This window comes from Pituophis catenifer, unplaced genomic scaffold, assembly GCF_029215685.1.
Source record: "Pituophis catenifer annectens isolate HBS135680 unplaced genomic scaffold, rPitCat1.0.hap2 SCAF_2, whole genome shotgun sequence".
Classification (NCBI taxonomy): Eukaryota; Metazoa; Chordata; class Lepidosauria; order Squamata; family Colubridae; genus Pituophis; species Pituophis catenifer.
In genome coordinates, this window is record NW_027256882.1 from 232,965,342 (window position 1) to 232,981,654 (window position 16,313).

The 16,313-nt window shown below is 41.0% G+C and overlaps 1 protein-coding gene across 3 annotated transcripts in view; it reads left to right on the plus strand.

Annotated features, from left to right (window-relative positions):
* The window catches only part of NTRK2 (neurotrophic receptor tyrosine kinase 2), a 160,273-nt gene that overhangs the window by 104,944 nt on the left and 39,016 nt on the right, over positions 1-16,313 (plus strand). For all 3 annotated transcript variants that reach the window (XM_070935631.1, XM_070935630.1, XM_070935629.1), the window contains one exon: positions 6,400-6,530. In XM_070935631.1, the coding sequence (XP_070791732.1) occupies positions 6,400-6,530 (131 nt within the window). The remainder of the gene's footprint in view (positions 1-6,399; positions 6,531-16,313) is intronic.

Sequence of the window (16,313 nt, forward strand, 5' to 3'; positions counted from 1 at the left end):
TCAAGATTAAGAAACACTGGCCTACTGATCAGCTATTGGAATCCTTGGACTCTGACTTTTCATTTCTGGAGCTTTTAGACTGAACAAGCAGTGTGCCTTGGAGAAGGAATGTTTAGTTGTGTGAGGGGTGGACCTATTCTCCAAAGCACCTAAGGGCAGGACAAGAAGTAACAGGTAGAAGATCATTAAAGGGAGATGCAACCTAGAAGTAAGGAGAAAATTCCTGACAGTGAGAACAATTAATCAGGAACAACTTGCCTCCAGAAGTTGTGGGTGCTCATCACTGGAGATTTTCAAGAAGAGACTGGGCAATAATTTGTCTGGAATGTTATAGCTAGAGCAGGTGGTTAGACTAGGAGATCTTCCCTTCCAATCCTATTATTGTATGTTCTGAGTGGTCATATGTTCCACATACATAAGTCTCCCTTTCCTGATACTAAGTTATGCTCATTTCATTTGATTCAAGTGGTACCCTTTAAACCTGGGCAAGGCACATGTTGCTCATGTGGTTTCTTCAGAACTGCTTGCTTCAGCTATGAAGCTGTATGGTGCCCATAGCTACAAGAGACTTTGGATTGATTGATTGACTGATTTAAATCAAATGTTGAGGCCACCCCACTCCACAATGATACTGGGCAGCTTGCAGATAAAAATAAAGAGCAGGACAGTAGGACCAGCTGTAAACCCCCCTCCCCACAATCAAATACAATAAAACATTATTGGAAGTTCACTTTCTTCTATCCAGGACATGGCATATAAGTGCTGTTTGACCAGGGTCTGCAGTATTGTCATGGATTCTACACATCCTCTTCATGACCAGTTTTTATTATTACCTTCTGGGAGGACACTTCATGGTATCCAAAGCAGAACAATTAGATTCTGTAATAGCTTTCTGTCATATAGTATCAACCTTGTGAACTCTCAAGACTCTTTTTTCCGCTGTTTTCAAATTGGATTGTACTCTGTGTGTGTGTGTGTGTGTGTGTGTGTGTGTGTGTGTGTCTGTTGGTGTCATTTTTGTATAACTTGGCATTTTTGGGTGCTGTTGTGATGATGATGATGATGATTGTCATCATCATCCTTGGGATGGTGACATTGTTGGTTGGCTATTGAGAGTGGTGCATCAAAATTTCATTTTAATGTGTACCATTGTGTGTACAGGACAGTGACAATAAAAGTTATCTTATCTTAAATGTTATCTTATCTAATAGAAGGGTGCCCATAATCACCATGTCCCCAAGGTCTGGGACAACAGCCAGGTCTTCAATTGTTTCTGTCCAGGTAGTTGCTTCCCTGGCCTTCCCCACAGGGGTGAAATCCAGCAGGTTCTGAACCAGTAGCAGAAATTTTGAGCAGTTCAGAGAACCGGTAGTGGAAATTTTGAGTAGTTCGGAGAACTGGCAAATACCACCTCTGGCTGGCACCAGAGTGGGGTGGGAATGAAGATTTTGCAATATCCTTCCCCCAGGAGTGGGGAGAGAATGGGGATTCTGCAGTATCCTTCCCTTGTCATGCCCACCAAGCCATGCCCACCAAGCCACACCACACCATGCCCACCAAGCCACGCCCACAGAAACGGTAGTAAAAAAATTTGGATTTCACCACTGCTTCCCTGGTTTTCTTCATCTATTTGTGCCTGCACAGAAAAAAATCCAGCTCAAACAGCATATCTGACAGAAGTGAGACATTAGCAGAATTGAGGAGGAGCACTTTATTTTTTTGATTTGGGGCACTTTTTTTAAGCAGGCTTCTCCAGTGATAGAATCAAGGCATGTGTTTGGAAGCAATGGGGTGGCATTTTACACAGGTTTAATGGTATAAACATCAGAGGGTTTTTAATAAACCTTGATTACAGAATGTTTTTAAAAAGATAAGTAATAGCAACATATTGCTGTGAAGTAAGGGGGAAAAAGTCAGATACTTTGTTTATCTGAAGATGACATTTTCAATTTCAGTTAATAGGAGATTCAAATGCCATAGTGAGTAAAGAGTCAGGAAAGCGTGATTTTTTGTATAATGTTTGCATGCCTCTTTTAGCTAAAACTACAAAATTAAGGATTCCTAATTCATCAGAATGTCATCTTGGTCTTCTTAACAGAGCAGTTGCCCTTAAGTTTCAAGTTTCCTCAAGGACTGTAGAGGGCCTATGGAGTTGGGAGATGAATAATCAGAGATGCTAGGCTAGATCAACCTCTTCTCCCCCTATCAAAATTTCCAAGCCCTATGTAGGATGAATTTGTGCTCCTCTGACTCATCCACACTAGATATGTATGTATGGATTTTCCCCAATTATTATATGTGTTGTGCAGGTCCTTGATTTTCTTCATACTTGTTGTCTCTTGCTGGCACTATGCCAGCAATATGACATCCAGTATAGAGAATTGGTTAAAATCAGTGGTGGGCTGCTCCCAGTTCTGTCCGTAAAACCAGTGGGAGGTTCCGCCCACCTGCCACGACATCATCATGGGTCATCTGTGCATGCACAGAAGAGCACCTGTGCAAGCGAAAGAAGCACGCATGCGTGCTGCTGCTGCGAACCGGTAGTAAAGGTAAGTACAACCCACCCCTGGTTAGAATGTTGGATTCTGGCCGAGAAAGACTATGCTCAAAAATACCTTTTGAAACAAAAGGTTGTAGAGTAATCATGGCCTCTTTCCTATATCTTTGTTTAGGATAAAAAAAAGGAAGGGGGAAATTTATACACTAAGCTTTTTGGAGAGAAATAGGATTTTAAATTATGGAACTAGACAAAAGTTAGAGTAAATTTAGAAGTTCCAAAAGATTGATGCCTGCTATTTGAAGGTCAAATTCATTAGACTAAGCAAGTGAAAGTCGGAATAAAGCTGAAACAGCCATTCAGTCAATCAGTCTCCCCCCCCCATGTGAGTGTGTGACTTTCCCGTTGGCCATGGGCATAATTATTCATCAGCACCTTACATCTGTCAGAAGGCTACATCCGTTACCCTTCTGACAATCAGAGGCACCCTTGGATGTTTTCCGGATGCTCACTATTTAAGCAAGGGTGAGCTGAACGTAAGGGACAATTGTGAGTACAGATTCTCCCAATTGTTTCCTCTCCTTTCAAATGCATCGGAACAAAATGTCCAAGCTTGTAGTCTATGTTTCACTGTGTCCCATGCTATGGATGGAAGGAAGCCAGTGGGAGAGTTCATTATAGTGCACTAAATTAGCCAATAAGCCTGCATGCATTGTGCAGCGGAAGTATTTGGGCAGCTCCTGTTCCTCAGTGACAGCTGCTTGGCATCAAATGTTGTAATTATCAACTCAGAAAGAGAGAGGCATTTGGGGAGAGAGAGAGAGAGAGAGAGAGAGAGAGAGAGAGAGAGAGAGAGAGAGAGAGAGAGAGAGAGAGAGAGAGAGAGAGAGAGAGAGAGAGTAAGAACAGCAGCTAGCACAGAAAAGGATGTGATCTGTTTGCCATTGGACTTAACATCAGATTAAGAATTATCCTGTCTGTTGAGATTCAGGTAGATTCCTTGTCACTGCATCATAGGAGCAAATAGTAGCCTTCCTGTACAATAAATCCAGCACTTCAGTATTTTTGCTAGATGGTCTTTCCTTGGCCCTTAGCAGAAGAGTCAGTATCTTGCAATTACAGCCTGCTGCTCCTTCAATTCACAAGACCTACTATTCACTCATATGTGGGCATGTGTAAAAAGTCCAGTGTCAAGATCTTCCAGTCAAGGGCAAAGATGTTTGTCTAGATATTGTGAAGCAACTAACAGTAAAAGTTTATCAGCCTTCCCCTACCTGATGTAGTCTAGATATTTTGGGATTGCAACTTTCTGGGAATTAAGTCTTGGAAGGTACTGGATGTTATAGAAAAGCAAGCCAGCTAAATCAATGTATAAGATTGGTTCAGGTCTTCATAGAAATTAATTTCTATTAATTAAGAGGCATGCAGGCCAGGAAGCGGTTGTGCTCTCTTGGCAGAAGTGGCAGTGGGGGCTTGGCTGGCTTGTTCTCGGTGGTGGGCTGGGGGGACACTTCATTGACACTCTTCCAATTTCCAGCACATGCATGCTTAGTCTTCGCATGTACATGTGTGCCAGAAACTGGAAGACCAGGTGGCTGGTGCACATGCATGCACCAGAAACCAGAAGATCACCTTCCCAGCACACGATTGCGAGCCAGGCAGCTGCTCTTTTGGTTTCCAGCATGCGGGCTCTTGCGGGCTCTCATTTTGGCACTCGGTGCCGAAAAGATTCGCCAACACTGCGGTAGTGTAATTAATACAAGTTGAACAAAGCTGGTTGTACTAAAGACCAGTCTACTTACATTCCCCATCCTCTGCTGTGCCCATAATAAGACCAGAAGAATATGGGGCAGCCCCTTTTTCCTACTTTTCCAGCAACCAGTATTCAGAGATATGGTTTCTTTGATTCTTAAAGTTTCATAGCCATTAGGACTACCTGTCATTGGTTCTTTTGTCCTTGATTAATTTATCTAATTCTCGCTGTAAATCATCTGAGTTGGTGGTCATCACCACATTTTGTATTAACTGGAAGAAATCCAGTTGGGGTTCAGGTCAACATATGCTGACCTTTTGAAAGCTTTGGATGAAGATTACAGCAGCTGATCTATATTACATATTTCTACAGATTCTATACAAGTATATTGTGTATAAAATAGTTTTACAATTATGTGCTTATTTTATCACTTTGTTTACCATGTTGTAAGTTTGAGTTTCCCAGTTAAATTTATTTTTATTAACTATTGCTTTGGCACTCTTTGCTTTGATTGAATAATTGGGGAGGTTTGTTTTAAGGTGGAGGGATATATGTTAGTGATTGATGTTATGCTATTTGTTATTTTATGGTTCTTGGTCATTTTGATTTGATTTTGAGGAAACGCAAATTAAAGTCTGAGCAAAAAACAACATACAATGCATGCTGTCCTTGGCAGATAGGAAATAACTCTTTCTGTGACAGTTTTCCTAACCCAGCATGACCCAGGTTGTAGCACATGTTTAGGACCTTTGCAAGATTTCCAATACACATTCAACTCTGTGAAATCTCCCTTCCTGACCACCCAAGGAGTTCAGAAAGACTCAATCTGGCAATGTTCCATTAAATATCAATACAAATACTCTTAAGTACTTGTTACTAGAAGTTGTCCTAGTGGTATATATGAGTATAAATTCTGATGAATAAGGAAATAAAGCAAATTACCTGGAAAGATTATAAGGTCTTATGCTCTAGTAATGTTAATAAAAAGGTGGCCAGGGAGCTGTAAGAAATTGAATGGATGGATGGATGGATGGATGGATGGATGGATGGATGGATACTTTATTTTGCCAAGTGTGATCAGAAACACAAGGAATTTGCCTCCAGTGCAGAAGCTTTCAGTGTACATGCAAAGCAACAATCATCATCATCATCCCAATAAGAGGGGAGAATAAAGAAGATAATAATAATAATATAGCCATACTACAAATTATTTGAATACAGCCTGTTTTGGAGCAGGAAGCAGGAAGCCTAGTTAAGATGTCATACTGGCAACAGGCTAAATTACAGACTTCTGTAAAGATGGACAAAATTGCCTGTTTAGTTTGATATGAAATTAGTATTTTTTTTCTAACCACAAAAGTTTCTATCCTGATTTGGCATCTGTTTGCAGCATGCATTCTTATGCATATTCGTTCTCAATATGTGCATTTCTTTGCAAGCAATTTCCCCTAATATAGGTATTTTCATATGCCATCTTCTATGTTATTTTTAGATACTTTTATTGGTCAAAGTACTACACTGCAAAAGATAAAAGATCATTGTGTTGGCCTTCCAATTTGTCCATTATCAATTGTGGGAGCAAAAATTAATTCAAATTGTATCAGGAACCAACCAATTTCTTCGCCAATTCTAGTCACTGATACATATTGCTCTCTACTTGGCCTGATTTCTGAAGGGTTTTCACCTTTTCATTTTGAAAACATTCAGGCTTACTAACATTACAATTTTGCTCTTTCAACATATCAGTAAAGATAAAAAAATCAAGGTACTTGTAGCCAAATGAAAATTTATGTTTGCTTTTTATGGTGCTAGGAGAGAGAAGGATAAGTATTCAAAATACTTAGGATCATTTTCAGTATATAAATGCAATTTTATCTGGAACTTATTTACAGCCACAATTTATTTGTTTGTAGAAGATTATCTCTATCTTTGCAATACGGCAAAGCTCAGTATAAGCTCTAATCCTTTTTATTTTATCATAATATTTTTAATCATGAGAAAGGGCAAAACTGAGACATCTCACTTTCTATGACCCCTCAATAGGGCTTCGAAAACCCTCATAGCAAACTTCATTCAACAAGCTGTAAGCTTCCGCTGTTGACAGTCTAACTAGAAACGGATGACTGATTTTCATTTTTTTACATTACAGTTGTCCAGCATATCAAACGCCACAATATCGTCCTCAAGAGGGAGCTGGGAGAAGGAGCATTTGGCAAAGTTTTCTTGGCTGAATGTTATAACCTATATCCTGAGCAGGATAAGATCTTGGTTGCTGTAAAGGTAATGTATATATATATCCTAAAGACTTGTGTTATACATCAGTCATTTCTGTTTCTCCAGAATAAACTATTTATTTCTGAGATTATTACTCCCATTATTGTTTAGATTGATCCACATTTGGATTTCAACTGTAATACTCCTTTCTCTATGTATTTACAAAGTTATGTTAATTGCTGTTGTTTTAAGGCAGGCACCTATAATACGAAGTCCAAGAGTTACATCCAACTCTGCACCATTTTTGATTCTGGTGCCCCACAAGTTTCTCTAAGAACTGCTAGTAGCTGTAACGGTTATTGTGATGAACTGAAAAACTATTAAAAATATATAAAGAGTCTTCTTGCTACTTGTGTTGAATAAATTCAATGCAATGTTAATGATGCATGTAAACCAGTGATGGGTTCCGCCCGGTTCCACCGAGCCAGTAGCGGTGATGATATGACGTCAGATCTGGAGATTTGACTTCAAAGCTAAGCACTAACTTTCATTTGGGTTTACTTGGTTTTCTAACCCCATGATTGTCTCTGTGACAAAAAGATGAAATAAACAAGCACAATTCATGCAAGAAGAAATCCAGAAACAAGCACAGTAAGGATATGTTTTGGAGACTGGTAAGACCACCTCCAGAATAAGTGCAGAGTTGCACTGACCACCAGTTTTGCAAAATGGTTTCTATTTTCTCCAGTTGAGATAGAGTACTTTGTGACTGATATGTCCATTTCAGAAGAAATGTAGTTTGGGTAGTACCAGAACAAGCAGAACATATCTTTGTTAATGTTCAAGCACTGTCACATTTTCTTTTCATTCATTGGATCTTTGACATGCCTGCTCACTGGTTGCTGAGCAACCCAGAACAGCATTGTGTACTGTGTGCATGTGAAGAAATAGCTACTGTTGTGCCTTGTGGGAAGTCTACAGCTGAAAATGAAGTGCTTGGCAAGGAAAGGGGGAGAGTGAAAAAATTCAGCAGATATTCTGATCTTGTAACCATAAATAATTTGAAAAGAGTAGGTATTCCAAGGTCTTATGTAGAAATAGGATAAATAAATATGCACACGTTCACACATAGAAAAGAAAACCATGGTTAGCTTTTTGGAAAGGAGAAAGAGAAGGTCCCAAATGTGCTGTTCAAAAGATAACTGGACGTTCTTGGAATTTTCCTTCAAAATATTTCACTTTTCATCCAAGAAGCTTCTTCAGTTCTGAAATAAAATAGCTTCTTAGATGAGAAGCAAACTGTTTTCAAAGAAAATATCAAGAAAGTCCAGTTCAGTGGTGAAATCCTCCCCAGTTTACCACCAGTTTGCTGCCCGTGCATATGTGGTGTGCGCCAAGCACGTGCTGTGTAAGCGCATGTGCAGTGCACACCAGACACACACTGCACATGCATGTGCAGTGCACACCAAATGCACGCTGTGCGCGTGTATGCTCAGTACGCGCCAAACACGTGCTGTGAACTGAAAAAGGAGGCTCGGGAAGGTAAGTAGAACAAGGGGGGGGAACAGCTGTGCCGCGCAACTTAGATTCACTAGAAAGCAGGCTTTCTAGCGATTTTAAATTGTGCAGCACAGCTGATCGTTGGAAATAACGGTTCGGACCAACTGGTAGCTTTTTTTTACTACTGGTTCTCTGAACCAGTAGCTTTTATCATTAGCGGTTTGCCCGAACCGGTGCGAATCAATAGGATTCCATCACTGGTCCAGTTGCCTTTTGAACAGCTCCTTTGAGACAATCATGACTAGAGGACTGAAATCTCCATAGAGAAGAAGAAGGAAAAGGAAAAGGAAAAGGAGCAACGGGCTTATTTTTACTTTCAATTTGTTTGTAGAGAGTTTGATTTGTAGATGCCCACTTTCCAGTGAGCTTCTGTGCAGAAGGACTTAAGTGAGATTTAAATGGCGTGCTGGCTTTTCATAAGCCTTCTAAAAGCTATGTGATGAGGGGTTATGCTGAATGGAATAGCATTTTTCTATCTTGCTTGAAAGTTGACTTGTGCTACATTGCTTTTATCGAGAAATGGAGTGATATTATTCTAAGAGGACACACTGGCAACAGGCTAAATTGCAGACTTCTGTAAAGATAGTCAAAATGGCCTGTTTCATTTGATATGAAATTAGCATTTTTTTTTTCCTAACCATGTGCATTTCTTTACAAGCAATTTCCCCTAATACGGGTATTTTCATATGCCATCTTCTATGCTATTTTTAGATATTTTTATTGGTCAAAGTACTATTGTACACTGCAAAAGATAAAACACAATTGTGTTGGCATTCTAATTTGCCCATTATAAATTTTGGAGCAACAATTAATTCAAATTTTATCAATATGTGGAACTGACTAATTTCTTCTACAATTCTAGTCACCAGTACACATTGCTCTCCATGGTTTCCATGTTTTCATTTTGAAAACATTCAAGCTACTAACGTCAGAATTTTGCTGTTTAAAAATATCAGTAAAGATAAAGAAATCAAGGGAATAGAATAGAATTCTTTATTGATCAAGTGTGATTGGACACACAAGGAATTTGTCTTGGTAGATACGCTCTCGGTGTACATAAAAGAAAAGATACATTTGTCAAGAATCATAAGGTACAACACTTTGGCTTAAGATGAAATTTTTAACTGTTTTTTAAATGTTTTAAACGTTTTTAATTGGTAATGAGTTTTAATTGGGCCAAATTTATATATCTTTTAATTGTTTTTAATATTTGTTCTGCATGTTTTTTAATCTGGCTGTACACCGCCCTGAGTCCTCAGGGAGAAGGGCGGTATAGAAATCCAATATAAAATAAAAAATAAAAAATAAAATACTTAATGATAGTCATAGGGAACAAATAAGTTCACTTATACAAATAAGACAAAATTGTATGTCTTCAAATGAAAATGTATATTTATTTTTTATGGTACCAGGCAAGATAAGGATAAGTATTCAAAACAGTAGGGATCATTTTCAGTATATAAATGCAATTTTATCTGGAACATATCTACAGCTATAACTTAGTTGTTTCTAGAAGATTATCTCTTTCTTTGCTTATAAGGTCAGTATAAGCTCTGAGCCTTTCTATTTCATCATAATATTTCCAAAAACTGTACAATATATATTTGGACTCACAAGAAATGACAGTAATGTGGGAAAATTGCCCAAAATTGTTTTCTCCATAAACAGATTTGCCTCCAATTTTGAATTCATTATTCTTTTTCCTGGCTTCCGCCACTTGTAGAATTTGGTCCAATTCTATTCAGTGTTTAGGGAGTTATCCTTCAGATGGACCAACAAATAAATGAACATTTACAGTTCAGGATCATTTTAGGTAAGTTGATTGAGAAAATAACTGTTTACTATCTCTACTAAGGAGAACTAGTTTGGTCTAGTGGTTAATGCACAAGGCTAGATACCAGGAGACAATGAATTCCAGTCTTGGTTTAGTCGGCTGGGTAACCTTGGGCCAGTCACTCTCTCTCAGCCCAACCCACCTCACAGAGTTGTTGTTGTAGGGAAAATAGGAAGAGGAAGCAGTATTAAGTAGATCCACCGCCTTGAGTTATTTCTAAAAATTAAAAAAGCAGGATGCAAATAAATAAATAAATTAATAAGGAAAATAAAATGTTCTGGGCACAGCAATGATCCAGACAAAGACATCTATTCCATTCCGAGAAAAGTAAACATTCATCTGAGGAAAAGCTTTAGTTTAGTTTAGTTTATTTGATTTATATACCACCCTACTCCCGAAGGACTCAGGGCGGTGAACAGCCATAGGATAAAAACACATAAATACAAAATTTAAAACTGAATAAAACCGAATTAAACAATTTGGCCGAAGACAGATTTAAAACACCCCAATAAATTAAGAATTTAAATTAAAATTTGCGTTTTAAAAAGGGGGGAAAGGGAAAAAATTAGGCCAGGCCAGCCTGATGGAATAAAAAGGTCTTGAGAGTGCGGCGGAAGGTGCATAGATCCGGGATCTTCCATATCTCCGGGGGGAGCTCATTCCAGATAGTAGGTGCCCCCACAGAGAAGGCTCTCCCCCTGGGGGCCGCCAGTTGACATTGTTTGGCCGACGGCACCCGGAGGAGCCCTTCTCTATGAGAATGTACCGGCTGGTGGGAGGCTACTGGTGGCAGCAGGCGGTACCGGAGATAACCAGGTCCTAAGCCATCGAGCGCTCTAAAGGTGGTAACCAAGACCTTGAAGCGCACACAGAAGACCACCAGGAACCAGTGCAGCTTGCGCAGGAGAGGTGTTACATGGGAACGCCATGTCGCTCCCATAACCACCCGTGCAGCCACACTCTGCACCAGTTGGAGCCTCTGGGTGCTCCTCAAGGGGAGCCCCATGTAGAGAGCGTTGCAGTAGTCCAGGCGGGAAGTGACGAGGGCATGAGTGACCGTGTGTAAGGAGTCCCGATCCAGAAAGGGACGCAACTGGCAAATCAAGTGAACCTGATGAAAAATCCTCTCGGTCACGGCCGTCAAATGCTCTTCTAAAGACAGCCGTGAATCCAGGAGGACGTCCAAGTTGCGAGCCCTCTCCGTGGGGGCCAGCGATTTGCCCCCAATAGTCAGTGGTGGCACCAACTGACTATATCGGGACGTCGGAAACCACAGCCACTCAGTCTTGGATGGGTTGAGCCTGAGCCTGTTTCTCCCCATCCAGATCCGCACGGCCTCCAGGCACCGGGACATCACTTCAAGGGCATCGTTGGGGTGGTCCGGAGTGGAGATGTACAGCTGACTTTTATCATCATTGTACTGACGGTACTTCACTCTGAAACCACGGAAGATCTCGCCCAGCGGCTTTACATAAATGTTGAACAGAAGGGGCGAGAGGACCGACCCTTGTGGCACCCCACATATGAGGTGCCTCGGGGTCGACCTCTGCCCCCCTGCTAACACAGACTGCAACCGGTCAGAGAGAAAGGAGGAGAACCACTGCAACACAGTGCCCCCCACCCCTAACTCTTCCAACCGGTGGAGCATGATACCATGGTCGATGGTATCAAAAGCCGCTGAGAGATCTAATAGGACCAGAGGAGCAACCTCTGTCCCAAGCCCTCCAGAGATCATCAACCAATGTGGCCAATGGTGTTTCCGTGCTGTACCCAGGCCTGAAGCCCGACTGGAATGGATCCAGATACACCGTTTCATCCAGGTGCTGGGGGAGCTGTCGCACAACCACACTCTCAACAACCTTCACCACAAAGCGAAGGTTGGAGACCGGACAATAATTAGACAACACTTCCGGGTCCAGGGAAGGCTTCTTGAGAAGAGGCCTCACCACTGCCTCTTTCAAGGCAGCGGGGAAGTCACCCTCACTCAATGAAGCATTTATAATCCCCTGGAGCCAGCCTCGCGTCACCTCCCGAGAAGCCAGCACTAACCAGGAGGGACACGGGTCCAACAAACATGTGGTCACATTCAGTCTACCCAGAATCCTGTCCACGTCGTCCGGAGTCACAGGATCAAACTCATCCCAGATAACATTCTCAAGACCTGCCTCAGTCATCCTCCCTGAAACTACCCAGTCGGAGTCCAGACCTTCCCGAATCTGAGTGATTTTGTCATGCAGATACTGTACAAAGTCCTCGGCTCTACCCTCCAAGGCAGCGGTTCTCAACCTGGGGGTCGCGAGCCCTTTGGGGGTCAAACGGCCATTTCACGGGGGTCGCCAAAGCCCTCTCTCGCCCCCCCCACGCCTTCACTCACCCTCACTCTCTGCTCTGTTGGATTGCCGGCCGTTCGCTTATCCCGCCCACTCCCAATCTATTGCTGCCTCCTGAGTCCCAGCTGATGGCTAGAGGAAAAAAAACTGTTTAAATTCTTGCCGCGGGGCTTCAAAGGGCTGCCCTATAGCCAGTGGTGGGATTCTGCCGGTTCTGCCCCGCCCCTTGCCCCGCCCCTCCGCACCACTATTTATTGCCAATAAATAGTGGTGGGCGAGGGGCGGGCAAGCCAGCAATTTAACAAACGGTTCGGTGTTTTTTTGTAATTTTATTGGCCCGCGGAGCTTCAGCATAGGCTAATTAGCCCTTGATTAGATCGGCTCCCGACTCTCAGCTGATTTGCTCTCAGCTGTTTTGCTCAGGGCTCTGCTGCTTGCTGGAGCAGATTTTTTTCCCCCTAGCTATGCTGAAAAATGAAACTGAAAGTAAAGCAGGCTGTTGGCTTTGCTGTTGCTGCAACGTTGGAAAATTAGGCAGGCAGATTTCTTTTCTTTTTCCTCATCAAAAAAAGTAGGTGCAAACAATGGGAAATTTAGGGAAAAAGATGAGAATTCAAGATTTTAAAACACAAAAGAAAAAAAGCTCTATTTAACTAGGGAATTGTAATAATTGAGATACTATTAATTGTATATTGTGTTGAAAGCAGAAATGGTTAAGTTGTGGTTTGGAGGAATATATGGGGGAAATTATTTGGTTTATTATTATTGGTAAATATAATTAATTGATTTGTAAGAAATTGTATTGCATGGAAATAATTGGAATATTCATGTTCATATTGATTAATATACAAAAAAGGTAGTTATATAACTAATTGATTTATATTAAAATGTTGAATTTATATTAAACAACTGTAATATTACATAATTAACCAATGTGAGGATGGATATAAAAATAGATGACAATGGGAAGGGATATAATATAGAATAGAAGGGAAAAATTGAATTTGATTAAAATTAGAGATGAGGATGAAGGGTAATATTGGTTTTTTACAAAAATAGATGAGGAATAAATATGGCAAAAAGGAAATATAGAAATTGTAAATTTAATTGAAATGACTAAACACTGTTTAAATTTGTGAACCGGCCAAATGCTCTGTTCAAAGAAAATACATTGTATGTTTGTATGTGTGTTTCTAATTATTGCTATTTATTCATATTTGTTCTCTTTTATTCTTTAAAGTTTAACAATTCATTCTTTATCTTAATATCTTTATATTTGTTTGGGGTTGGCTTTCTTCCCTTTCATCTTTTTTATTGTACAGCAATCTTTCTCCTCAAACCTACCACCTCTCTCTTTTCTTTCCTTCTTACTTTCTCTTCCTCCCCCTCTTCTTCTCCTCCCTACTTCCTCTTCCTTTTTCCTTCTCCTCCTCTCTTCCTCCCTCTCTTACCCTCACTCCTACTCTAATTTCCCTTCCCTTCCTTCATCCCTCTCTATTGCTATATCCTTTTGTGCATATGGACTACTCAGACGGCTGAAAAAGTTATTTTTGACTGGTCCTTGCACTTTTGACCAGTCCTCGAACTTACGACTGTCCTCACATTTTACGTTTTTTGCCCTATCTTGTCACCATGGTGAAGAGAAGCAGTTGTGAAATGAGTGACATGGTTGTTAAGAATACTGCACGGGCATAAATGTGAGGATGGTCATAAGTGTGAGGACCAGTCAAAAGTGCGAGGACCTGTCAGAAATCACTTTTTTCAGCCCCCTGGGTAGTCCTTTTGTGCACATGGACTACTCAGAGGGCTGAAAAAGTTATTTTTGACTGGTCCTCGCACTTTTGACCAGAACCTCGAATTTACGACTATCCTCACATTTTACGTTTTTTGCCCTATCTTATCACCATGGTGAAGAGAAGCAGTTGTGAAACGAGTGACATGGTTGTTAAGAATGCTGCACGGGCATAAATGTGAGGATGGTCATAAGTGTGAGGACCAGTCAAAAGTGCGAGGACCTGTCAGAAATGACTTTTTTCAGCCCTCTGAGTAGTCCCTATACACATAGCCATGGCCACCCGGTCACATGACCAGCTAGCCACGCCCATCCAGTCACATGACCACCAAGCCATGCCCACAAAATAAGCCATGCCCACGGAACCGGTAGTAAAAAAATTTAGAACCCACCCCTGGTTGGGGGTCACCACAACATGAGGAACTGTATTAAAGGGTCGCGGCATTAGGAAGGTTGAGAACCACTGCTCCAAGGGATCCTCCCGCACTTCCTGGTGGAGCAAGGAGCGGGTCACCCTAAATAGGGCGGCCGGGTGGTTCTCTGATGATGCAATAAGAGCAGCAAAATAATTACACTTTGCTGCTGCTTTTTTTTTTTTTTTAAATTTGATTTATATGCCGCCCTTCTCCGGAGACTCAGGGCGGCTTACAATGCGTTAAGCAATAACGCCACTAGGTAATTCTTAATATGAGATCTTTATGCTTTATGGCAACCCTACTGTTGTCTGTATTAGAACATGTACATGGGACCTGTCCTTAGACTTTCCAGTAAATTCATGGAGATAGGAGGATGTGGTGGCCACTGAAAGGTCCTCCCTTCCTTCCCAATGCATTCTCCTTAATCCTGCAAAAGACACCTGGGAAGTGCTGAGGTCAGAGAGGGATGGAGAGGGCAAGGAGAAAATTTTTTTTTTTATTAAGCTAATTTCTAGTCTTATGAGAACTGCACTGAGGACACCAGCATTAGAGGATGTCATTAAAAATGTTCCCTCAAGAGTAATTCTGAGACAAAAGAAACCTATCGTGGATTAAGAGAAATTGTTCATTTGGCTGTTTCACAAGGCAGTGTATAGTTACCACAGCAACCGTTCCATCATAGAACTCAGCAGCTTCTTGGAGATCAAAAGCAAAAGCTCAGTGGGCTCCTTAGGGGTTCCATAGCAAGGGCTTAATAGCACTATAGATGCAACATGTTCTACCAAATGAAGTTTTATGGTTATCACTGTAACACTCCTGGGAGAAATAAGGGTGGGTATATTCAGGCTACTAGGGCTGCCTTTCTGCATAAATACCATTTTGCCTGTATGTAGATATGGTTATGACAGTAGTTCCTCAGAAATGTATCTCCATCTTTGCAGTATTACAAAGTTCAGCAAAAGCTCTGAGTCTCAGCATTTTACAGCAGTGTTTCCAAAAATCTCACAATATTATTTTGAGTTCCATCAGGAACAACAATAATGTGGGGAGATGTAGCCCAAGACAAAAATGAAGCTTCTTTTTTCAGCTCAGTCTTCTGTACTGGTTTCAATAACAAATGTGATCTCATTCAATACAGGTAGTCCTCAACTTATGAACTTATTTGAGCCCAAAATTTCTGTTATTAAGTGAGACATTAGTTAAGTGATTTTACAATCTTTCTTGCCACGGTTGTTAAGTGAATCACTGCAGTTGATAAATTAGTAATCGGGTTGTTAAATGAACTTTCTTGCCACGGTTGTTAAGTGAATCACTGCAGTTGATAAATTAGTAATCGGGTTGTTAAATGAACCTGGCTTCCCCATGGACTTTGCTTGTCAGAAGGTCGCAAAAGATATCACATGACCTTGGGACATAGTACCGGTCATAAATATGAACCAGTTGCCAAGCATCTGAATTTTGATCACATGATCATGGGGATGCTGCAAAGGCTATAACTTTGAAAAATGGTCATAAGTCACTTTTTTCAGTGCCGTTGTAACTTTGAATGGTTACTAAATGAAGTAAGTTGAGGACTAGATGTACAGATTTGAGAGAGTTGTCTTGCTGATGGACAGACAGATGAATGGACAGAGTGCAAAGCATTGGCATAATTTCTTCCCAATATTCCAAAGTTGGGTTGGAAAAAAATTAAAAGATGGATCAAAAACTTGGATATTAGAGTCACTGAGTTGAGAGTTCCGAATCCCAAGAACAGAACAGAACAGAACAGAACAGAACAGAACAGAACAGAAGTGGCCAAGTGTGATTAGACACACATGAGCTGCGGTGCTACAGTAGTTAGACTGCAGTACTGCAGGCTATTTTGCTGATCACCGGCTGCCAGCAGTCTGGCAGATTGAATTTCACCAGGCTCAA